Below are 26752 nucleotides of genomic sequence, written 5' to 3' on the forward strand. Positions count from 1 at the left end.
ACCTACCAACCGACTCAAGAACAGCTTCTTCCCTGCTACTGTCAGACCTTTGAATGCACCTACCTCTCATTAAGTTGATCTTTCTCTACACCCTAGCTATGATAGTAACACTACAGTCTGCACCCTCTCCTTTCCTTCTCAATGAACGGTATGCTTTGTCTGTATAGCGCACAAGAAACAATACTTTTCACTGTATACCAATAATGTAACAAATCAAATCAAATATCTAATAGCTTTAGTTTCTTCCACTAAAATTATAATATAGTATTATGGAAAGTTGAGAAATTGTCTCTGTTTGGCATCTTTGTAAAAATGAATTCTTTCTTGAGGTCTAAACCCATTGCCACATTAAGTTTGTGGTTTAAGGGCGTTGCAAAGTAGCAAAAAGGGCTGTGCTTTCTGTGGGTGTTAACCCTTTCACCTGCCAGTTGCAACTTAGCAGAACCTCCCTGTAAAGTGTGAAGTTCTTTTGTTTTTGACTGTCGATGGCTGGATTGCCTTTGAACATTGCTAAAGTTCCCATTTGCACAAATGTTTCTTATACACTGCATTTAAACCGTGCTTTACAGGTGTGAAACCTTATGAATTAAGCAGTGCTACAGTGGAAATATATGTAGGCTTGCTATCTTGACCTATCTTTTAAAAACATTTTTAGACTGTGGAACACAAGTCAATTTTAACTAATATATTTGGTGTAATGAGATAAATACTGAGCCCCATCAACTTGTTATTTATCACTGATTTTCAAACGTGTCTCCCACATTGTGATAGTCGCATAATTGGAATGATATAACCCATCGTGACTTGACCTACAATTTTCTCAAATAGAAAAACAATTTAGCAGCTTAGACCAATAACACTTACAATTTTTGAAAATCTGTATTCAGCACATACAAAGTATTTCTCTTTCTTTACAATGTAAGGATGTTTCACACTTCAAATTTCTAAGTATGTGCTTATAAACCTGTTAGCTGTTAATGGCTGAATATACCCTAAGTCCAAGTCATTCATTACATATCAAAAAGAACACTAGCCCTAATATTGTTCCCTGATGAACGCTATTCCATACTTCCCTCCAGCGTCACAATGGTTCACTAATACTTTCTGCCCCTTATGCCAATTTGGTATTCACATTGCCACTCCCATTTAATCTCATGAGTTTTTCCTGCTAACAAGTTTATTACATGCTACTTTGTCCAAAACCTTTAAAAAAGTTTATATACACAACAGGTCCACATTTCCATCGAGCTCAATAACTTTTCACCTCCTTGCTAATCAGGAATCTATCTACCTCTGCCTGAAAAATATTCAAAGACTCTGCTTCCACTGCCTTTTAGGGAAAAGAGTTCCAAAGATTAATGATCCTCTGAGAAAAAAATTATCGTAAGAAGTCTCACAACAACAGGTTAAAGTCCAACAGGTTTATTTGGTACCAAATACCATAAGCTTTCGGAGCTTGCTGCTCCTTCGTCAGATGGAGTGGTCTCTGTTCTCCAACAGTGCACAGACACAGAAATCAAGTTACAGAATACTAATTAGAATGCAAATCTCTACAGCCAGCCAGGTCTTAAAAGTTACAGATAATGTGGTTGGAGGGAACATGCTCCAGAGCATTGCCTCCCTACTTTTATATTCAATTCCCCTCGCAATAAATGATAGCATTCTATTAGCTTTCCTAATTATTTTTCTATCTGCAGCCTAGCCTTTTGTGATTCATGCACTAGGACACCTAGGTCCCTCTGCATCCTGAAGCTCTACAATCTCTCACCATTTAGATATGCTTTATTTTTCCTGCCAAAATGGATAGTTTCATATTTTTCCACATTATAAACCATTTACCAAACTTTGTCTGCCCACTTAACCTATCTATATCCCTTTGTAGCCTCCTCACAATTCCACCCCCAACTCCCAAACTTTTCCGAGCTTTCTGTCCCTCCTAAATGTCATCCCTTCAATATTTGGGCCCACTCCATGTTGCCCTGTAGCCATGTCTCTAATATCAGATTGTACTTATTTATTTCTAATTGTGCTATCAATTCACTTGCTTTGCTTCAAATGCTTTGTGCATTCAGATAAAGAGCCTTTAGTTTTGTCCTTTTGTTATTTTTCTAACCTCTAGCCTTATCAGTTGATTTAGATTTGTACTCTGTCTCTTCCTGTCATGGTCTATCATTTCCCATATTCATACCGTTCTCTCTTACCTTGTCTTACTCTCTGATTTATCACATTTTCCCAAATTTGATCCCTTGTCCTTACTATTTAGTTTAAAATCCTCTCTGTTTCCCTAGTTATGTGGCTTGCTGGACCGTCCTAAAAGTACAGCCCCCACCTTCCCCAGTATTAGTGTCAGTGCCCCGTGAATCAGAACCCACTTCTCCCACACCAGACTTTGAGCCATGTATTCATCTCTCTAATTTTATTCACCCTTATGCTAATTCATATGTGGCTTGGGTAATATTCCAGAGATTATTAGCTTTGAGGTTTTGCTTTTTAATTTAGTACCTAGCTCCTTATGCTCTCCGTGCAGAACCTCTTTTTTGTGCTATTTATGTTGTTTGTACCGACATGGACTACAATGACTGGATCTCCACACACACACACACACACACCCCCCCCCCCCGTCCCCCCCCCCGTCCCCCGTCCCCCCCCCCCCCCCCCCCGTCCCCGTCCCCACTGCAGGTTCCTCTCCAGCCCTGGGCAGATATCCTAAACCCTGACACTCAGTAGACAGCACGGCCTTCTGGATTCTCACTCTTGACTGCAGAGAACAGTGTTGCTCCTCCTGACTAGCACTACATTCCTTTTAACTCCCATTCTCCACCCCCGCCCCCCCCTCTCGAATGGCTTCCTGTGTCATGGTGCCACGATCAGCCTGCACATCCACTCTGTAGCTCTTGGCAGCAGGGTGGCACAGTGGTTTGCACTGCTGCCTCACAGAGCCAGGGATCCGGATTCGATTCCTGGCTTGGGTCACTGTCTGTGTGGAGTTTGCACGTTCTCCCCATGTCTGCGTGGGTTTCCTCCGGGTGCTCCAGTTTCCTCCCCCTGTCCAAAGATGTGTGAGTTAGGTGGATTGGGCATGCTAAATTGTCCCTTAGTGTCAGGGGGATTAGCTAGGATAACTGCATGGGGTTATGGGGGTAGCGCCTGGGTGGGATTGTGGTCGGTGCAGACTCGATGGGTAAACGGCCTCCTTCTGCACTGTAGGGTTCTATGACCTAATGTATAAGATCCTCGAACTCATTGGTCACTTGAAGGGCTGAGGGTCCTCTACTCTCATCTTCTCAATTCTCTTACCTGTCTGCCTCACAGTCACACCCTCCAGTCTCCGACTATTGACCAAATCAGATGACACTAACCTAAGAGGTGTGACTGCCTTCTAGAACAAACAGTATCCAGGTAACTTTCTCCCTCACTGACGAGTCACATTGTCTGCAGCTCAGCCTCCAACTCATTAACTCGGAGCCGAAGCTCCTCAAACTGCAGACATTTACTGCAGATGTGGTTACCATGGATTTCAGAGGCATCCCGGAGACCCCACATACTGCAGCTGTAGCATCATCCACCCTGCCATCTATATTGTCTTAATTAAATACATTTATTTTTCTTAATTGATAGTTCCCCTCCTGACCAAATTCCGAGCTTAGCACTCAGTGCAGACCAAACAGCGCTGAGGAGCCCATGCGTTTATACATTCTGGAAAACAAATGAATCAAAACCAGTTCCAGCTGGTTGCTAATTAACCAGCTGCAGCTGCTCTTGGAGAGCTTGCACATCCCGTTTAAACCTGGAATAAACGTAACTCCTCTTAACTTTAACAGTAATTTTAGTTGATTGCTGAAGTTAAGAAAAAATAACAGAGAAATTAACCCTTAAAACTCCCTCACTCACCAGGTTTAGCAGCACCTGGAGCAGACCCACAATAATCAAGGAAAGGAGATTAATCATGTCTCTTGATGTTGTAGTTGGAGTGATCCTGCTTGCCAGGTGTTAATATCAAAACAAGCAATGTGTAGTTACACTTGATAGAAACATCAAAACTGGAAGCAGGAATAGGCCGTTCAGTCATTGAATCATAGAATCCCGACAGCGCAGAATGAGGCCATTCGGCCCATTGAGTCGAATCCCACCAAGGCCCTCTCCCCATAACCCCACGTATTTATCCTACTATTCCCTTTGACACTAAGTGGCAATTTTAGCATGGCTAATCAACCTAACCCGCACATCTTTGGACTGTGGGAGGAAACTGGAGCACCCGGAGGAAACCCACGCAGACACAGGAGAATGTGTAAACTCCACACAGACAGTGACCCAAGCCGAGAATTGAACCTGGGCCCCTGGCGCTGTGAGGCAGCAGCGCTAGCCAGTCCTTTGCTCCTGCTCTGCCATTCATTATGATCATGGCTGATCATCAAATACAATATCCCCCCCCCCATATGCCTTGATCCCTTTAGCCCCAAGAGCTACATCTAATTTCTTCCTGAAATCACACAATGTTTTGGCCTCAACTACTTTCTGTGGTAATGAACTCCACACATTCACCACTCTGGGTGAAGAAATTTCTCCTCACCTCAGTCCTAAAAGGAATAGAAACATGTTAAAAATGTTATGGTGAGAGTTTTTTAAAAGTTTGACATCCGCATTAAAGCTCTACCACAGTCTAATTCACAGGATGTCAGCAGCTGCGAAGATGTTGGATTTAAATTAGCCAAACGTTTCTCAGTATTTCTGATATAGTGAAAATTCTGAGGCACTTGGTAGATTATACACTCGCTTGTACTAAATATTACCATAAATAAATATAAACCCTTGCTGTTTGTCATTTTCATAAATGACCTGGATGAGGAAGTGGAGGGATGGGTTGGTAAGTTTGCTGACGACACGAAGGTTGGTGAGGTTGTGGATAGTCTGGAGGGATGCCAGAAGTTACAGAGGGACATAGATAAGATGCAAGACTGGGCGGAGAAGTGGCAGATGGACTTCAACCCAGATAAATGCGTAGTGGTCCATTTTGGCAGGTCAAATGGGATGAAGGAGTACAATATAAAGGGAAAGACTCTTAGTACGGTAGAGGATCAGAAGGACCTTGGGGTCCGGGTCCATAGGACTCTAAAATCAGCCCCACAGGTGGAGGAGGTGGTTAAGAAGGCGTATGGTGTGCTGGCCTTTATCAATCGAGGGATTGAGTTTAGGAGTCCGGAGATAATGATGCAGCTATACAAGACCCTCGTCAGACCCCACTTGGAGTACTGTGCTCAGTTCTGGTCGCCTCATTACAGGAAGGATGTGGAAAAGATTGAAAGGGTGCAGAGGCGATTTACAAGGATGTTGCCTGGATTGAGTGGCATGCCTTATGAGGATAGGCTGAGGGAGCTCGGTCTTTTCTCCTTGGAGAGACGTAGGATGAGAGGAGACCTAATAGAGGTATATAAGATGTTGAGAGGCATAGATCGGGTGGACTCTCAGAGGCTTTTTCCCAGGGTGGAAATGGCTGCTACGAGAGGACACAGGTTTAAGGTGCTGGGGGGTAGGTACAGGGGAAATGTTAGGGGGAAGTTTTTCACACAGAGGGTGGTGGGCGAGTGGAATCGGCTGCTGTCAGTGGTGGTGGAAGCAAACTCAATAGGGTCTTTTAAGAGACTCCTGGATGAGTACATGGGACTTAATAGGATGGAGGGTTATAGGTAGGCCTAAAAGGTAGGGATATGTTCGGCACAACTTGTGGGGCCGAAGGGCCTGTTTTGTGCTGTAGTTTTCTATGTTTCTATGTTTCTATTAACAAAATGAACAAGTTGTTGGGTTTGTATTATGCCTCTCACCATCTCCTATAGGTGGCACTGTTGTCAGTTTTAGAGAAGTCAAGTCTGGACGTCTTTGTATTAGCTTCAGTGATTCTTTGACATGGGGTTGCTACCGTACTAAGCTGTGTATTTGCACATAGTGTTAATGCTGAATGTTGAGTCAGCAAAAATGAACAGCTAGATTTTTAATTCATGTGAATGTGGATAATGAGGCAGTGTGACTGGTCTATGGTTTCAATATTGTAGTATATCAAAATACTCAAACAGGATAATGTTACATGGTAATTACTCACAAAGGAAGACTTTTACAGTAGGGCAATGGTATTCAAATTGCTTCTTTTAAATTCCTACCTGAATATTTTCACTAATTGTAAGTTTAGGCTTTGCACTGGATTTTATGTGTAGTTTTATATATGCCCTGACATGCCAGTGCAGCATAGGAGTGGCTTGGTAGATTGTGAGCAGCTCCTGTCAGTTTTACTTAGCAGCAGTTTAAGTGGGAAACAGTGATTTATAACTGTTTGCACACGTTTTAAGACAGAGTTATTCTTCCAGGAACTAATTAAATGAGTTGAGAGGGAGTTGAACGTAGTACTAAACTGAGTCTAGTCATTTAAAATAAAAGATGCAATCCTCTGATTTCTTTTTAACAGTCCATCCCTTCTCATACAAGCCATAACATGAAAAATATCTACATAAGATAATGTGATTTGCTAAGAAGCCAACCTTGATGAGTGTATGTGTCACAGCAAACTAAAACTGTAGTGTATGGCGTAGAAAGCTGCTACTACTGACATCTCTGTAATGTTGATCATTTTTAATCCGAGGATTAGAACAATGATTTTTAAATATAAGAACCTTAAAAAATACAACCAAGCAATTTAGGCTGTGTGATCTTGGATTTCCAACCTTACCTGGACTTGAGATTTAAAACTTCTATTTTGACGCTGCATTTAAAATGCATTATATACGTACAAAAGAATCCCATTTGTAAGACTGTGTTGTATCCATTGTTGATATCCCTCAGGAATCGAGGTCTGTCCTCCAACAAACTCCAACATGGTATAATTTGATATTCATTTGGCTTCATCTTGACAGTTCACTTTAAAATTGGAATTAACTCAGAGTTCGGTATAGTATCACCTACGTTGTCTTTGGAATTCATCTGTGCCAAGATTTTTCAGAACTTTGGTAGTATTTATTCGCAAATAAAAGGTTGACCTACATTTAACTCTTGGTCCCCAAGTGCCTCCGTTTTAAAATCCTAATCCCACATTCGTATTTAGTTCCCTCTGTGGCCTCACTCATCCCTATCTCTGTAACCACTTCAACCCCTACAACACTTCAAGAATTTAATGTTCCCTGCTCTCCTGACTCTTGTCCATCTCCCCCTTCACCTGACCATTCTTAGGCTGTATATCCAGCTGACTAGGCCATAACATTTTGGAATTTCTTCTCTAAATGTCTCGCTCTCTCAATCCAGCTCTCACTTGAAGATCCTTATTAAAAACTGCCTGTTTGGTCATTAATGTCTCCTTTTTTGTCTGGGGAGTCAATTTTTGTCTAATTATACTCCTGAAAAGTGCTTGATAAAAATGCTACATGAAAGCAAGTTGTTGTTAGGTTTAGCTTGTTTTTCACTTGGATCTAAAAATGATTTGTGATTTGAATTGTGTAAGGCAATTGAAACAATGATTTAGAGGATCAGTACACTGGCAGCACTGGGGATACCTGTCCATGATCTTCAGAGGTGATAGGACAAGCTGATTAGGCTATATTTTTGAAGAAGGCATATGAGATCCTTGACTTTAGTAATAGAGATGTCCTGCATTACAGTAGCAACCACACTTTTAAAAAGTTGGCTGTAAATCATTTTGGGACATTTGGTGATCATGAAAGTTGCGATATAAATGCAAGACTTTTTTAAGAGCATAAAAGCATGCAAGTTAAACCTTTATAAATCACCAAGTAGGCCTTGGGTGGTGTATTGCCTGATTCTGGGCACCGTACTTTAGAAAGAATGTGAAGGCCTTGGTGCAATGAAGATTTACTGGGATATTGAAAAAGTTAAGTTATATGGAGAGTTTGCGGAAGCTGGGGTTGTTCTCCTTGGAATAGAAAAGTTTAAAGGGACATTTAATAATAGTGGCAGAAGTAGATTCAATGGTAACTTTCAGAACGGAATTGGATATATACTTAGAGGGAAATCTTACAGTGCCCTGGGAAAAAGGCTGGCAAGCAGTGATGGGCTGAATAGCCTGTTACTGTGCTACATGATTCCGTGGTAATGTGCTGATTTTTTTTAGTGTGTCATCCCTCCCAACATTATCCACTTAAGTTGCAGAAGCTTGCTTGAGTTTGGAACCATGATACTGGCAGACCTCAGCCAGTTGGCCATTCTTCAATATGTGATCATACTGAAGATCAACAGCTATTTGAAGGTGGAGGGCTATCTCGGCAGTAATTCCTCCTGTCTTCCATGTTCATGTAGTTTGAGGGTCACTTAACAGTGATTGGGAGCGCAGGCCATGGTTTTCTTTTATCCTCTTGGGATTTTGTGGCCACTTGAAGTGATTCACCTACTGTCCAGGCTGAAATGAGCCAATTAAGTACAGACTGGGAATTAAGTCTATGTGTTTGCATGTTGGTTCGTCCAATACTTTGTCTTAGGCTAGAATAATGAGTACATAATCTTTCATTGCTTTTCCATCTTTTATCTTTGAAACTTTAATTATATAAAAACAAGTCAAGATCTGATATCTTGGTAGTTGAGATAGTTACCTAATATCCTAGAAATTGGTGCAAGTAGAGCTACCTTCAATCTGTTAGTTTTGTTCAAATTACTCATTCTTATCTGATTTTGGAAAAAGTGATCTGTATTTTGAGAAGAACCTTCCTTGTGCCCTTTGCTTCGAATGCGCCCATCCTTGGTATGGTGTGATCCCATCAGGCCCCAAGACAATTTGTGATTAGGATTGCTAGCTAGTGATGAACCAGGGATCACACCTGAAACCTTGGATGGTCTATGTTAGCTCAGTTCACGGTTAACCAGTTGAACATTTAGGAAATTGCATTAAATTGTTTTAGCTGTGTGAATGGTCTTCAGACAAAGATAACATATTTTTAATGACTGACTGTCTCCGTAGATCATTCAGATGCAGGAGAGGTTACCTCAAGGGCCCCTTTGTCAACGACATGTAGTGACAGTTACCTGGGGGCAGTTGCAGAGGAAAGGAAGCGTACATCAGGGGAGCTCCGAGATTTATGGAGGAAGGCAATTCTCCAACAGATTCTGCTCCTCAGAATGGAAAAAGAAAACCAGAAACTACAAGGTTAGTGGAACCTTGATTTTTGCACTTCCTGATGTCTCCGAACCCTCGCAATACTCCACTTTGGTTTGTTAAAGCAAGGAAGCTCATGATCAGGGCTTGGGTCAAGTGCTAAGATGTAGCATATTTCATTTTTTCCACTTGTACTATTGTTAAATTGGAACCTTTTTTGAGGGCAAGATTCTAGAAATGTGGAGAAACAAAAAAAACTGATGGGGGACATGATTGAAATGTATAAAATCATGAGGAGCATAGAAAGAGTAGACAGGAAGAATTTTTCCCCTTGGTGCAGGGATCAATGACTCGGGGGAATAGATTTAAGGTAAGGGGCAGGAAGTTTAGAGGGGATGTGAGGAAAAACATTTCACTCATAGGGTGGTAGAAGTCTGGAACGCACTGCTAGAAAGGGTGGTGAAGGCAGAGACTCTCATAACAGTTAAGAAGCATTTAGATGTGCACTTGCAATGCCAAGATATACATGGATATGGGCCAAGTGCTGGAAAATGGGATCAGAATAGTTGGGTGCTTTGTCTTTGACCAACGCAGGCACGAAGGGCTGAAGGGCCTTTTTCTGTGCTGTTTACCTCTATGACTCTATGACTAACTTTTGCTTCAGGCGTGGATGGAACAGAGAGTAAGCAATCAATAATCCCTAATTACCTAACAAGGGGGTTTTCCTAAACACATTTACAACTCTTTGAAGTTTGTATCTGACCTCTAGTCCAGAAGACTAATAGCTAAGGGCTCTGAGACTCAAGATTTAGCTCCGGTCATGAGCTGAGACCAATGCCTGAATGACTGAAAAATATCAGTGAGATGCAATATCCCTTCCAATTTTCATTTGGTTGTGTGATCCATTAATTTAAGTGGATGATATTTCAAAATTGTTTGTGTAGCATTCAAAATCTTGAAGAGGGCAATTGGTGCTCGGCTTGCACAGTAACATCCAGGTTGTTGAATAAGAGGAAGCATTAGTGAGATATGTGTCAGGAAATAGAGGTAGTTTTAGATAACAACCTATATTTATACTTGTGGGTATTAGGAATAAGGTGTATGGCTTTAAGTAAGATTAATTTTATGTTTCTGTATTTGAAAGGGTTAACGGCTTCAGTTCAGTTTAGATGCGTGCATGATCATGAGAATTTACGACATAAAAGCAAACAGGACTTAGAGAAAAGTTTAGTTGTTGTTTTGCAAACAAGAGCCACTCTAGGACATGAAGAACTTTTGAGTTAGTTGTAGGCTAGAGTTGGTAGAAGCTGAACAGGACATGGAAGCTGCAGAAAATAGACTTCCCAAAAGCATAAAAGAAAGTCCCAAAAACTGGGAGTGGGAACAAAAAGAATGTCGCAGGAAGGCAGTTAAGTTAAAGGAACAAGAAGTTGAACAAGGTCCTGTTCAGGACAATTCAAATAAGAAGAGAGAGTGCTTTGAGTTACAGAGACAACTGCAAGAAACAGATTTAAAGTCGGCTGGGTGAGAAGGCAGATGCCTGAGATAAGTCAAAAGTTTGGTGTCATCTTAATACAGCCTGTGAAGCAGTGATGTTCTGTTGGCATGGCTGGGTACCTACGAGATTATGTGGAAACCTGAATGCACATGGCAATCAGGGAAGAGAAATACTGAAGGACAGGTTGAAACTCTGGGGGTGGATCCTTGGTGAAGGCATCCAAAAGAAAGCTTTGTTTCGGGGAAGGTTCCAAACATGTTCTTTGACTGTGGAGTTTGGAAACACTCGTGTGGAAGGCAGAATTGCAGTGAGACCAGTTGCCTTACAGTGTAACAAGCAACTGGGGAAATTGATGAGAAACCCATAGAATTTGCATTGAGTGCCATCTATCACTTGGTTTCAGAGTGTGGTGTGTCTGATCACAGTTTGTCTATTGGTTTAGATAGACTGTGTACTTACTTAGAACAGTAGAATATAAGATATTTCAGATAACATTTGGTTTACAGTATCTAAAGATGTCCATTCTTAAATTTGCAGATGGACTATACTTTTGTCTTTTCTGTGTGTTGCTTCAGTCCCTTAAGCAATGATGCCCATCACATGTACTATGCCAAAAAAGATCCTCCTTTATTTATTCATTCATGAGTTGTGGGCATTCCTGGCTAGGCCAGCATCTTGAAATACCTTTGAGAAAGTGGTGAAGCCACCTCTTTAACTGCTGCGGTCCAGGTGTTGTCAGGATGTCAGAGATGGAGTTCCAGGAGTTTGAGCCAGCAACAGTGAAGGAACGGTAATATAGTTCCATGTCCAGATGGTGTGTGACTTAGAGGGGATCTCACAGATGATGATACCCCCAGGCATCTGCTGCCCTTCCCCTTCCAGGTGGCAGAGATCGTGGGTTTGAAAGGTGCTGTTGAAGAAGTCTTGGAGAGTTGCTGCAGTGCACCTTGTCGATCGTACACACTGCTGCCACTGTGCGTGTTGCACATTGGCCTTGGTATAGATCGCAACTCGAGAGGCTTTGTATTGTCCAAGTAATGTCGGCCATCTGCTGTGCCCAATACTTGGGCTGCATTTGAATTCCAGCTGTCAAAAGATCTGTTTTGTTTGGTAAGCTGAGATGTTTGGAAGCCAGGAATGTTGCATTTGGTGCCCACATCAGAAACTGAACCATTGGCCAGAATGGATGTTGTGCAAGTTCTGTCCAAGTGCTATTGTTACATGGTTATGGGTTCCTCGTGTGAGATGCCTTATCTGCATCTGTTACCATATATAATCCTATCAGCATGTATCGGATTTGAATTCTGATACTGTGTCAATCTCAGCATCAGACTTGGTTTGTTTATGGACAATTTGGCATCACAGGCCCCTCATTTATAGTTATTCGCTTTCCTCTGAGAGGGCTAGATTGTGAAAGACTTGTTACCTTGTTTGTCTGCAGTATGATGAACTCATGGTTATAATGATGAGGATTTCAGCCATATAAATGTTCACCTCATTACTGTTTATTTTCTCCCTGGTGGAGGGAGAATGGGCAGTCTCTTAAGTACAGGTTGATTTGTGATGTCAATGTACAAGGTTCTTGAGATGGAAGTATATATAGACTGGTTGATGGCAATTGTGAGATAGGAAGACCTAATGAAAACTAATTTTTCCCAAGGATCCATCCAGTAATGATCTCCTCCTGCAGATTATTACTTGGCTACATAGTCATGTCTCCCAGCTGCTCTGCCATTGGAAGCTTCCTCATCCTCACCTGTTTCAGAATCTTCTGAATGGATAAGAGTTTCTTCCTCCCTCCTCAGTTACAGATAGGGTGTAGAGAAAGACTAGACAGCAATGTGGTTGACTTTCAACTCCTCTTGGGCAGTGAGGGATGGGCAATAAATGCTGGCCAGCCAGCGATGCCCATGTTCCACGAATAAATAATTTTTTAAAATTACTATTTTGTGACCCCTGCTAAAAAGTTCAGGCTTGTTATTGGGAGTGGACAGAATCAGGTTTTTGATTATTGCTGCTGGATAATACAATGTTTCACTCTTCATTCTTGCACATGTAGAATGTTGGCTTGTATAAAGTACCAGGACCTTATCTGTATCTTAGAAAACATGATGGTTTTGAGTTCTCTACAATGTAATGTATAATGCTTTAAGAAGTTCTGTGAAATGATTAATGTTTTGCTTTTAAAATGATGGTAAATAAGTATCTTCACAATGTGATGACAGATATCTGGTCAGGGATAGGAGGGAAGCAAAAGGTAATAGCTGGGTGGATAGGAAATCCGAAAGATTCGTCAGATAGCAAAACAAAGTTATAAATCTTAAGTTGATTCAAAATCATCATCATTTGGTTTATGAACCACATAAGTATAACACCAAGAATATCCTAAGAATAATTTGGGAAATAACAAGGATTTCCTTGCTTAGAGATGCTCCAGCTCTCTGCAGCAATTTGTCAGAAACGCAGCGGGAGCTGTGAGTAAGCACAGTTTCTGACACACTTCCTAGCGGTTACAGTGGCAGAGTAAGCAGCTTGAGGAAATTCCTGGTCAAGGAGCTTGACGAATACAATAAACAAAGTGCTAGAAAGTAGCAACATGCATCATTGGTTTGTTCAAATGTCAGAATCTAATTAGGAGAACCCTTTCTTAGGTGACCCTCAATCATAATCAAACTGGTTAATGACATTTTTGTGTATGGGTTAAGAAACTGATGATTCATTGTACAAGCAATGTCTTGATCTCAAAGCTTAACTAAACTGAATAGTTATAGGGATAATTTTAAAATAAATTTAACATACACAATTTAGTATTTACTGCTCAGTTGTCTCTACATTGAGACCAAATGCATATAGAGTGATTACTTTGCAGATGACCTCTGTTCAGTCCATAAGCATGGACCTGACCATCCAGTCTCCTGTCATTTTAATTCTTTCTCCCCCACTCCCACTCTGATTTCTCTGTCCACAGCCTGCAACATTATACCAATGAACCTCAGCACAAGCTCAGAAACAGCACCTCATCTTGTGATTAGGTGCTCTACAACCTTCTGTACAAAGTGCTTCATTTTGGATCAGAAACCTTGTCCTTATTTCTTCATTTGGCCTTTGTTGACAATTGTTCTGCTATTGCTGTTTTCACCTCCTCGAGACCCATCCATTGTTTCTTTACTTGTTGCATTTTATCTTATGCCATCAAGCTTTTTGTCATTTGCTCTCTCTTGCCTTTCACCCTCCCATAAACCCTTCCTTCCCCTTTGGTCTTTCTCCCTTTCTCTGCCTCTGTACTTGCCTAAAACCTGTTACGTTTCTAACTTGTTTTCAGTTCTGATGAAAAGTCATCGACCTGAAATATTAACTCTATGGTCAAGAGCTTTCAAAGTTTTTAGGTGTCCAGATCACCAACAACCTGCCCTGGTTCCTCCATGCTGACACTACAGTTAAGAAAGCCCACTAATGCCTCTACTTTCTCAGAAGACTAAGGAAATTTGGCACGTCCGTTATGACTCTCTCCAACTTTTACAGATACACCATAGAAAGCATTCTTTCCAGTTGTATGACAGCTTTGAATGGCCCCTGCTCTGTCCAAGACCGCAAAAAACTACAAAAGGTTGTGAATGTAGTCCAATCCATCACCCAAACCAGCCTCCCATCCATTGACTCTGTCTACGCTTCCTGCTGACCTGGAAAAGCAGCCAGCATAATCAAGGACCCCACACACTCCAGACATATTCTCTTCCACCTTCTTCCTTCGGGAAAAAGATGCACAAGTCTGAGGTCACGTACCAATTGACTCAAGAACAGCGTCTTTCCTGCTGCCATCAGATTTTTGAATGGACCTCCTCGTATTAAGTTGATCTTTCTCTACACGCTAGCTATGACTGTAACACTACATTCTGCACTCTCTCCTTTCCTTCTCTATGAACGGTATGCTTTGTCTGTATAGCACAAGAAACAATACTTTTCACTGTATGCTAATACATGTGACAATAATAAATCAAATCAAATCTGTTTCCATCTCCACAGATGTTACCTGATCTGAGTATTTCCAGTATCTTCTGATTTTTATTTCAGCATTCGCAGTATTTTGCTTTCAAGTAAATTGTATGAATCAGCTGCCAGCAATTTAGTGGCTAAAATTCATAAGGTAATGACACCTGAATTTATGATTTATTTTTATACTGGGCGAATGCTCATTGGCAGCATAAGGTACTTCTGAGATAGTTGAGTTTTCAGTTTTGATCCAGCTGCTACAAGCTCGAAGGTAAATGTGAGTTAGTAGGTGAGTAGGCTCACCTATTGAATTCCAATTAGGATTAAAACCAGTGCAGGATCACTTTCACACGAACCTATAGATTCAGAAATAAATCCGTTCAAAAGGCCTCAACCAACTGGTCTGTCTTTTGAATGGAGTGCATTTTATCTGCATGAAGCAGGCAGGTGCAGGTATAATTTCAGATGCATTTTTGGTGGCCCTTTGCCTCCAAGTACACACACTTCTGCCCAGATCACCGGTGGATATGGCAATGGGGTGCCCCAACATAACTGGTCTCTCAAATCCATTCTGGTAGAATACTCAGGAATTCTGGGGCCAGCATCTGTTGCAAAAACAGATATCAAGACATCCAGATACACAATTTGTCATGGCACTGATTAAACAGTTAAATTGCCAGTTTTCTTGCAGCTATTAGGGTAGTGACTATCTTTGCCTGCTTCCAAATTGTATTTGCGAATTTGTACGTTGTGTCATCTGGTTATCAGTCAATCTCAGTGTTTAGATTGTAGCGGAACGTGAAGGAAGATTTCTTGTTAAGAACATAAGAACTGGGAGCAAGAGTAGGCAATTCGCCCTTTGAGCCTGCTCTGCCATTCAATACGATCATGGCTGATCTCATCTCAGCCTCATCTCCACTTTTCTTCCCATTCTCCATAACCCTGCAACCCATTGCTAATCAAAGGTCTGTTATCTCTTCCTTAAGTTACTCAATGTCCCGGCATCCACCGTTCTTTGTTTTTGTTCAAATCCAATTACCTCCATATTTGGATTGAAGTTTTGCCTCATTAGTAACCTTATATTTCATATTGTGCATCATTTTATTGAAATATAATATTGCCCATAAAATTAATCAAGCAGCAAAAACCTCATTGAAACTATTTTCATGCAAGCTGTATCATGAATTTTGGCAGGCAGGTGAGATTTGCTCCCATAATGTTGCTGGGTACTCTTGAAATGGTTTTCAATGTAATATTTAAAATATTTTTCTTCTACCTTGTAGCTTCAGAAAGCGACCTGCAGAACAAACGCTTGAAGCTGGATTATGAGGAAATCACTCTGTGTCTGAAAGAAGTGACTCTGGTTTGGGAGAAGATGCTCAACCTACCTGCAAGACAAGCGGTTAAATTTGACATGGAGAATATTCATGCGGCCATGGGCCAAGGTGAGTGGCCAGAATGTGCCAGTTAACATATTAATGATAAAGGTAAAAAAATCCTATATTTAATCTATAATCATGAGGTTCCTATTGGAATCATTTAATGGTACCAAATTCCAATATAATTTAAGAATCTTGGGAATATAAACTCTGAAGGGGCCTTCAGATTGAGGTGCCCCTTCCCACCCAAGATGGAGAAAAGTTTTTTTTTCTCTATTTTTCACTTGACGTGCCCCCACCAGCCTGAAAATTAAGGCTGGGTGGGGAAAAGGCTCTTAAGTGGCCACTTAAAGGCCTTAATAGGTGAAAGGGCAGCCCCTCCCCCCCCTTCCCTCCTCCCCCCTCCAGCCCCCCGCAAACCACCTTACAACCCATCTTGAGTGGAGCATAAAATTCTTCCCCTAGTTACCAGGTGGTGGGGCAGAGAATTTGTTACAGTCCCTGCCCACAATGCAGTGAGGCCTGTGCTATCCAGATTACAGCAATGCTGGATCCTTAGAAAGCCCTGGAATTGCTCAAACAAATCCAATAACTGTATATTGTAAGTGACCTCCCAACTTCTTTATTCATGTTCACTGCACGAAGACAGCTTCCATGAACCTATACATATCTCCTCTATCAGCCAAATGGCTGTAGTAAAGGGGCTGTAGAATGCCTCAGGCTCTTGATTTTGAATTATACTTCAAGTATTATGGGCTCCTTACAATGCCGATGATGCACTGACTGATGCATTACAATATTTTGAATCCCCTTTTGAGACCGTCCTTTTTTGGGAGTTTGAAATAGAACCAACTATGGCTTTCAGGTACTATGGAAGTACAGTCACTGCCATTGAAGTACAATGGCCACTGCCATTGAAATACAATGGCAGTGATTTGAACATGCTGGTTTTTCTTATTTAATTGTTTTGGTCATCAAAGTGAGGGTTACCAGTGCTGGGGAAGCAGAACTTTTGCTATTTCAGACACCTTGGGTGAGATTCTCAGTCCTTCCCTCACCGTTCTTAGTGGCGGGAGGTGACACACTGTGTGCTGGTGACCGGATTCTCTGATCCCACCACTGTCAGTGGGAATTCCCATTGAAGCCACTCCACGTCGCCTTAAAGCCCGCGATAGGGGGTGCACTGCAGGACCAGAGAATCCCGCTGGCGTAATTGGCCAGTGAATCTCTACCACGCTTTCACGCAGCTAGCTCCAGATCCTTATCACCCTCTGGGTCAGTAATCCCCTATAGACTTCCTACCTCCTACACTAACTGTATACCTCCCCACCGCCCCCCCCCCCCCTCCATCCCTCCCTACCCCTCCCCCCATCCCTCCCTTCAGTTATGGAACTCTCAACCAAGATGAATAGGTCCTTCCTGTCCACAACCGCATAATTTTATACTCTTCAGACTCCCCTCAGGCTTCTCTTTCCAAAGAAAACCCTAACCTATCCAACCTTTCCTCATAGCTAAAATTCCCCGGTCAAGGCAACATCCTTGTACAAATCCAGAATGCTCTACCATGCTTTTACATCTTTCATATTGTGCATTGACCCGAACTGCATGCAGTACTCCAGCCATGGCCTACCTAGTATTTTTTTTACAGTTTCAACCTCCCTGCTCTTGTATTCTGTGTCTTGTCTAATAAAGGCAAGTATCACATATGCTTTCTCAGCCAATCTATCTACCTGGCACAGTGGTTAGCACTGCTGCCTCCCAGCGCCAGGAACCCGGGTTTGATTCCCGGCTTGGATCACTGTCTGTGCGGAGTCTGGACGTTCACTCTGAGTTTCTTCTGGGTTTCCTCCCACAGCCCGAAAGGTATGCTGGTTAGGTGCATTGGCCATGCTAAATTCTCCCTCAGTGTACCCGAACAGGCGCTGGAGTGTGGCAACTAGGCGATTTTCACAGTAACTTCATTGCAGTGTTAATGTAAGCCTACTTGTGACACTAATAAAATAAAACAAAAACTTCAAGGATCTGTGGACCTGAACTCCTCTCTTCCTTTGCACTTCTCAGTATCCTACCACTTATTGTGTATTCTTTTGTTAACTTCCCCACGTGTACTACCTCACACACCATTTTGCCCAAATCTCAGATGGGCACACACTTCTGAATCAGGGTGACCATTTTCCATTTCACATGTCAGCTATCCCGTAACATTGAATTAAAATCATCAGCGAGGGTCCACTCAGGTGGACAGCTTCAGTTTAAAAAATCACAGAGCCCTGACTTCACTAGAACCATGAAAGGGTGCAGCATAATTTGTGTGTTTCGATCAATTCTGTTTCATCACATCACTGCTTTCCACTTAACTGAAAATGTGTGTGGATGTTAACTAAGACAGGAGACAGTTTGATTCTGGTGCCATCTGTGGCCAAATAGCTTGTTGACAATCATTGGCTAAAGAGTGGTCACAAAAGAGGTGCTGAAGGACTGCTAATGCCTATAGAATTGTTCCAAACAGGAACTGGCATCTTCAGGAGAGCTGGGGAGACTGGCAGGAATTACTATGTATGCATCGCCGTGAAACTGGCACCATCTCAACTGTGCACAGATGTGGAGGGGAGGTCCACACATGATTTGGGCGGCACGGTAGCACAGTGGTTAGCACTGCTGCTTCACAGCTCCAGGGTCCCGGGTTCGATTCCCGGCTTGGGTCACTGTCTGTGTGGAGTTTGCGCATTCTCCTCGTGTCTGCGTGGGTTTCCTCCGGGTGCTCTGGTTTCCTCCCACAGTCTAAAGATGTGCAGGTTAGGTTGATTGGCCAGGTTAAAAAAAAAATTGCCCCTTAGAGTCCTGAGATGCGTAGGATAGAGGGATTAGCGGGTAAATATGTGGGGGTAGGGCCTGGGTGGGATTGTGGTCGGTGCAGACTCAATGGGCCGAATGGCCTCCTTCTGCACTGTAGGGTTTCTATGATTTCTATGATCAGTTTTGTTATCTATGGCTTTAGGTTAATTGGGTAGGGAGCATTGAAAGTCAGAAATAAAGTGGTCAAAGCTGCAGTGGAGCAAAGTTGTTTTGCATTCTGTTCCAGTTTAACATTGCAGCAATCATCCCTTGCTGTTTCTTATCATCCTTTTAGTTGACTGTGTCTGCTGCCACAGCACTCCCATACAACAGGTGCCCCATTTTTGTGCTTTAATGAAACTACTCAAAAGTCTTGTTGTGAAAACTAGTTTTATTCAAATGACCCACTGCACTGATTCCCTAACCAACAGCACGTTACCACCTCACTGATTATAGCAAACAGGAATCTAAATCTATGTGCAATTGTTTACCCTTTGATATGATCCAATTCTTAAAAAGCCCATCTTAACGGATACTCACCAGGTTTCTTCAGAGCAGACTTTTACTTTGCACTCTTGCTGCATCGAACAATGGCAGCAGTGAAAGTGAAGACAATTGTAGTCATCACAAAGTGTGAATGCCAGCTTAACTGGCTCTTTGTTTCAACCCCTCTTTTCCTATCCTGATGGCTGGTGGAGCACACACGAGTGTCACAATCGCTCCACTTAGTTGTCTGAAACTAGGAAAACATAAAATATATTGTTTTAGTTCTACAGCTGCTTATGTGTTAGCATGTGAGGCAAACAATTTTCATTTTGTCAGAATTTCATTTTCTTCTATTCACTCAGTCTTCTATTGTAGGAGTGGCAGCGCTGTTCAGGAGAAACAGGGGAGGACCAGGTAATCGGGCTGGCAGCAGCCAGGTCCTTTACCTGAAACCCCTTCTCCTTACCTTTTGGTGCAATGACCCTGTTGTAAATTGGGTGATTCAACCAGCAGCAGCAAAGCTGGGAACGCATAAAGAAGGTTTTGGAATATCAGTGAGACAAATTCAGGGTTCCCTCAAAAGTGTGCGTGCATTTATAAAATACCAACAGCTAACACTCACAAAGACAAATCAAGCTTTAACAGTTCATGAAATTCTAGCTGGGTGTGTGTGGTCTTCAAAGTGAAGATCGTAACAGAGCACTTTGACTTTCTTAATTATCAGATCATGAAGATGATGCCTTATTCTGAGGTGCTGGCAATCCTGCCATATCTTACTCAAGTGGTCAGGAAGTGTTGGGAAACTAACTGGAGATGTGGGAACACCTCTCCAACGTCTACATGTGTGCAGTGCTGGTAGAGACAGCTGAATAACGATCAGCAATGGTTTTCTTTCAGCTTAGGAACCCATTTTCATGTCTTCACCTCCTCCCTGGCTTGTAAACTTAACCCACCACGAGGGAAGAAACCTCAGTCGGATATTTTCGGTCAGAATCGTTTAGTTCCACTGAGTTTACTCATTGAGATTTTAAAAATAAATAGTTCAGCTATTCCTGTGGAGTCTCAATCCACTAAGAATACTGCGAAACACAGTTGATATTCATTTAAACAGCAAGCTGTTGCTCCTTGTCACGACGTGCCAAGCTCAATTCCGTTGTTCAGCACCCACACATGAGGCTGGATTTTATGGGTCGCTGTGGTCTCCAACCATGTGGCTAAAAACTCACTGGTAAATCCGCCCATCGTAGTGATGACAGTTTAACACTGGGAGCATAATTAATTGCTTTAAGGTGAGACTTCTGCCCCTGACATGGGAGGAAGTCCTGCCTTAGAGAGCAGGCTGGCACCTCTTGTAATCTCAACAGTGACTTGTGGGAACGGTGGCTGCTGTTGGGACAACAGGCAGTGCCAATGAGGATGAGCCCCAATGTGGCATTTAAGGGGCAACTAGACGAATGCATGAATAGGATGGGAATGGAAGGATACGGACTCTAAGTGCATATGGTTTTATTTTATGCAGACTTTAGTTTATGCATGATCAGCGCAGGCTTGGAGGGCCGAAGGACCTGCTCCTGTGCTGAACTTTTCTTTGTAACGTAAGTCTGGAGTATTGTTGAGGCCAAGCTGGCAAGCCCCGATGAAGGGATGGGGGACTAGGTTTAATAGGCCGGGGTGAGGGGAGATAAAGGGGAAGGTTGACCTTTCGGGGAGGGGAGGAGTGCCTTTGATGGGCCCAGGAGACGTGCAAAATCTGGCCCTGGCTCAACACCAGCCCACACAGTTAATTGTGCTGGGCCACCTACACTGTGGTGGGTAAAATAGAGGCAGGGGCAGGATGAAGCTCATAAGTGGCCATTAATTGGTCACTTAACTGCCTAAAAATGCCCAAGGGTGGATGGGGGTGGGCAGGCTACCAAAATATCCACCACTCTCCCTGGAAAATTTGAGATGGGTTGGGGTGGCTAGGAAGGCAGCAGGCAGACAATGTACTGGATTTTATGAGATCCCTCGCATCCCCCCAACCCACAATACTTCCAAACCCTACCAGCAAAGGAACGTAGAATCCAGCCCATGCTAAGGGAAGGCTAACGGTGTCCAACATACAGAATTACAATTGTTGATGGGAGTTTGAAGTGTATGTTTATTGTGGGGGACTGATTAGGGTGGAGGTGATGGTGAAACAAGGGTAGTGAATACTTTGTGTTACCGGATCTGGCAGTCTCATGGTGTTTAATTACATTGATTTTCAACAGCAAAGCAAAAGTTTTTGTTTGTTATTACACCCCCATCTCAACAACATTCTTCCACACGTGTAGGGTGTGAACCCAGTACTAGTCTGTGTGGTTGCTACTTATCTACAATATCTTAAATATGTTATCGCCCTTTGTATGCGATGTGCGAAACAAGTTGCAAGTGTTTTAAAGGAGTTGTTAAGTGCTGCATAATTCTTAATTTAATGTGTATTTAAATTGGGACAACAGCCATGGAGTAACCGTCAGGTGGACACTAGTTGCTGGTCAAACCTTTTATTGATATGAAAGGGACCTCCAATAGAAGAGTGCTTTTTATTTATTTAAAGCTTCATTCATTATGGAAGAAAGGATGTAATTTGGGAGAATTCAAATGGAACAATTTCACAGTATGCACGAATCTTATACCACCTGGGAGGCTATTGCAGCAATTACTGTACATGGATTCAACAACGACCAGCAACACATCAACTTGCATTTATGTAGCATCTTTAACATAGTAGAGGGTGCCTCTATTATCAAACAAAATTTGACACAATTTGACAAATTTGTCACATAAGGAGATATTTAGATCGATGGTCAAAGGGATTGGTTTTCAGGTGGAGCTTAAAGGGGAGGTTTGGGGATGGAATTTCAGGCCTTGTAGCCAAAGAGCTGAAGGCACTGCTCTCAGTGGTGGAACATTAAAATTGGGGTACGCCGGAGGCTAGAACTGGAGGAGAGCAAATATCTTCGGGATGCTGGGGGAGATTGGAGAGAGGCAGAGGCAAGGCCACAGAGGGCTTTGAAAACATGCGTTCCTGCAAGGAGAGAGGATTGTGGGATGTGCTAAGAGGATGGGGTTAGCTTTAACCAAAAAAAAAGGCAAATCCCTTTTCCTTTTTGCCATTTCAGATGTCTTTTCTTAGATTTTAATTGACATCTTGCAGCTTAATTTCTAGTTAAAAGTGGGAATGATAAAGCTGTGGCGACAAGTGTGTCACAGCAGTAGGCAGCAGCAATGCTGAAACTTGTTGCGCACATGGTTAGTGAGTTGATATCCGGTGCTTGAACCTGCAACCACAGCAGAGTGAAAGGCGCTACTGATATGGGAAAGCTGGAGCCACAAAGACTGTTTTGGTACCCACTAACTTTGTTCACCACAGCCTCATTAAAACAATTACAAATCATCAAAGTAGGATTCCCACAGACAAATCTTTCCACAAGTCGAAGCTGAAGAATAGTGCTGTGGTTGCAGGTTCAACTTTGCCATTCTTCTCCTCACTGGGTTGCACGATGGTCATGGTTATTTGCAGAAGTTTCTTCATTCCAGCAAGGGTGGATTGTGGTACTGTCTATTGGTACTCGGACACTCAATAACAAATCTGATTGCTTTTAAGCACCTGGATGGACAGTTTATTTAGCAGTGATGGCAGTTACTTTGCTACAGCCATGGTTCTGGATCAGCACGAGAGGCCATAACTAGGGGAGGTGATGGCATAGTGGTCATTGGATCAGTAATCCAGAGACTTGGAATAAGGCTCTGGGGATCCAGGTTTGAATCCCACCAATGCAGATGGTCGAATTTGAATTCGATAAAAAATCTGGAATTAAAATTCTAATGATGACCACAAAACCATTGTTAATTGTCAGAAAAGTCCATATGGTTCACCAATATTCCCTGGGGAAGGAAATGTGGCCTCCTCACTTGCTTTGGCCTACGTGTCACAGCAGAGCCACAGCAATGTGGTTGACTCTTAAATGCCCTCTGAAATGGCCTAGCAGGTCACTCAATTCAAGGGCAATCAGGGATGGGCAATAAATGCTTGCCCAGCCAGTGATGCCACATCCCATGAATGAATTTTAAAAAATGGTTACTTGATCATTAAAACCAGCCTATCATCTATATTGACACAATTGCACATTTAAATCACGACTGGTCAAGTTTTCTTTCACTTTATTTGGCCTAGGTTCCACATCCACATATAAAATAGAAATATAAAATCCAGTAGTCACTACAAAATTGTGCCCATCACTTTACATGTTACATTTTAGGTCACTCCTCAGTTGTCTTTTCCGACAAGGTCCGATTTGTTCTGTTGAACAGATTGCAAGGGAAACCAACTAAATCTTGCTCCTGGACTCGATAATAAAGTGAAGCGGTAATTGGCTGGGGTGGATTTGTCCTGCTTTTATGTACAGAGCATATCTGGGCAATATCCCACATTGTCAGGCAGATGCCAGTGTTGTAACTGTTCTGGAACAGCTTGGCTAGGCCAAGTTCCGGAGCACAAGTCTTCATTCAGTACTATTGCTGGAATATTGTCAAAGCCCATAGCCTTTGCAGCATCCATGTCTTCAGTATCTGTCCTGCAAAGGTGTGGTTGCAATAAGAACTACTCAACACAAGCAAAATGTTCAAGTTCTGTTTAGAAACACTGCCTGTTGATCTTTCTAAGACTTTATATTGAAAACCTCGAGTCTAGACATTCTCCCTGCACCACTCCACCCTTGTGACTGTACTCAGCACCACCAATTTTTCAGTAGATCTGGACTGAGCAAGAATGGAAAAATATTTGGGAACCCTTCACTATGTTCCTACTCTTTATACCCCTCTGCTGCCCATATCCAACATCAGCCATACAAATCCAAGTGCAGGTATATGCCAGATGGACATTGGACTCGAAGGATGCTCCCCTAGTGCCGGGCAAAGACCTAAGGAAATTTCCCTTGAGGTGTCTTTATTTAGTGCCTTCTGCCTTAAAACAAGACTTAATCAATTGCTAAAATGAGTCTGATGTAGTTAAATTAACTATATTGCCAAATAGAGACAGTGGTTGGAGATGAAGCAAAATTCGAAAGTGTGCAAGGTATTGAATGCTTCAAATTACAAAGGGAACACATGTTTATATTGGAAATACTTTGTTCCATTTTCAATATGAATATTCCAGTGTGCTCCAGAAGCAACAATATTGGCTTGTGCTGTACTCTTTTTTAAAACTGAAGGAACATTTTTGTTCAAATTGAAGTGTAGATCCTGCAGTTTAAAGGAACATGTGGTGGGGTGGGGTGGGGCGGGGGGGGGTTATGGGCCAGGAGTGGACAGACGAGCAGGGGATGCGACCATGGTCATTATGTGGGGGTCACGGTGGAGGGGGGTGGGGGGTGCCGACTCCGACTGTGGGTGAGAATGGGCCGATGATAGTCCCAGGCGGTTGTTTTGGGGGGGGGGGGGGTAGATCATTGCGGGAGGGAGGGGGGGGGGGGCAGAGACAATGTGTTTGGAGTTAATGCTGGTGCTGATTGATGATGGGGATGGGAGCCCCCTTGATTTTGTTTGGCAGAATGTGGCAAAATCTGGAGAGAAACACGGCTGTTTTCTCGCCAGAAACAACACTCATTTTTCAGATTTAGGCCATGGTTCATTTTTTTGTGTAAGAGTTTGAATGCAAAATGAACCCTCTCTCGCTGAACTAGGGATGTTGGAACTTGTATGTAAGGTATGGAAATGTGACTTTCCCACTGTATAATTGTTCTTTAGTTGCTTTTATATTGGTCTTTGTATTTCCAGTTCCCCATACAGTTTTCCCACAGTTGCCAGCAATGTCTTATTAAATCTGGATGGGTGTGGCGTCATTACTATGATGCATAAGAAATGTGAATTTAAAAATTGTATGGGGGGGGGGAAAAAACCTGAAATTGATATTTAATGTATAGTGTCATTTGGTTGGTTAGTAAATATGTCAACCGAAGACACTGAAAAAGTTGGGTCAAAAACTTCAAAAAAGCTGACAGCCCCAGAAGCACTACCAGCCCTAAACATCCGCTTATGACATTTGAAAGACAGTAATGGCATTGATCATGTAAATTAAAAGATGGGTATGTCAAATGTTCCTACAGTTGTACTGGGGAAAATAAACTGTCAAAGCCTGAAGAAGGATGCCAGTATTTTAAGCACTGATCTAACTTGAGAGAAGCAAATTGGAACCTTGCCATTGAAAACTTGAAGTCAGTAAATTTAGAATTTTATACGCTCATTCCAAATGCTGGTCCCTCTCCCCTTTATTATCATCTCTGGGATACACCTCAAAGGTCACACCAATTGTCCATATTGCCCGGTAGATGCCAGTATAATGCTGCTTGACTAGGAGAATGGCAGATCTGGTATGCAAATTCCTGCGGTACAGTTGGAATGTTGTCAAGAGCCCAGAGTCCTTCCTGTGCCAGGTAATCTTTGCCAATGAATGTAATGCAGAGTGAGCTGAATTGACTGGACCACGGTATCCGTGATAGTGAGGGGTTAATGTCTCACTCCATATCAGACCAATATCCTCCACTAGCCCTACGTCCCTCCCCCCGATAAGCATCTACATCTCCAGCATTGCAATTGATAGGGACATTTTAGAAATCATTGAACACTTCCCATATCTCAGCAGTGAGCAAAAGGTCACCATTGAAGAGATCAGTTGTGCCAGTGCAACCTTCCAAAAACAGTGCAACCAAGTCTTTGGCAATAGATATCTCCACCAGAAGAAGCCAGTTCGTCCAGCATTGCAAACATGATCATGTGACATTAGCTCCACACTTCTGAACACTGTATCCATGTGCCAAATGAATGACTTCAGAAGCTGATCCTCTTTTCACACCTTGGGGTTGGCATCCCATCCTAAAATGAACAAAGGAAACATTGTAAGGATTAGCCTGCTGAGTTAACTGAAGGGACACAAATAATGAAGCCTGGCAGATGTTGTTTGTAGTAACTGACAAAAACAACAACAGTGAAGGATGAAGGGGAATTTGTCCCTCCAATCGTCCACCCTGACCCCCATGTTATCACTTTCCAAAACTGTCCTTTATGACCAAACCAAAGTTTTAATTGGTGAAAGTTTGGTTGGGGAGGTGATGGCATAGTGGTATTATTGCTAGACTATTAATCCAGAAACTCAGCCATGTCCTGGGGACCCAAGTTTGAACCTTGCCATGGCAGATGGGGGAATTTGAATTCAATTAAAAATATCTGGAATGAAGACTCTACTGATGACCATGAAACCATTGTTGATTCTGGTTCACTAATGTCCTTTAGGAAATTAAATCTGCCGTCCTTACTTGGTCTGGCCTACATGTAACTCCAGAGCCACAGCAATGTGGTTGACTCTCAACTGCCCTCCAAGGGCAATTAGGGATGGGCAATAAATGCTGGTTTATCCAGCGACGCCCGCATCCTGGTAAAGAATTTTTAAAAAGTCCTGAACTG

General features: G+C 42.5%; 1 protein-coding gene across 8 annotated transcripts in view; it reads left to right on the forward strand.

Moving 5' to 3' along the window:
* The window catches only part of tbc1d1 (TBC1 (tre-2/USP6, BUB2, cdc16) domain family, member 1), a 247893-nt gene that overhangs the window by 181283 nt on the left and 39858 nt on the right, over positions 1–26752 (forward strand). For 6 of the 8 annotated variants that reach the window (XM_078215933.1, XM_078215889.1, XM_078215870.1 and 3 more), the window contains 2 exons: positions 8948–9133; positions 15854–16015. In XM_078215933.1, the coding sequence (XP_078072059.1) occupies positions 8948–9133; positions 15854–16015 (348 nt within the window). The remainder of the gene's footprint in view (positions 1–8947; positions 9134–15853; positions 16016–26752) is intronic. The other 2 variants (XM_078215906.1, XM_078215879.1) reach the window with 1 other exon arrangement.

The sequence above is a fragment of the Mustelus asterias genome, chromosome 1, assembly GCF_964213995.1.
Source record: "Mustelus asterias chromosome 1, sMusAst1.hap1.1, whole genome shotgun sequence".
Classification (NCBI taxonomy): Eukaryota; Metazoa; Chordata; class Chondrichthyes; order Carcharhiniformes; family Triakidae; genus Mustelus; species Mustelus asterias.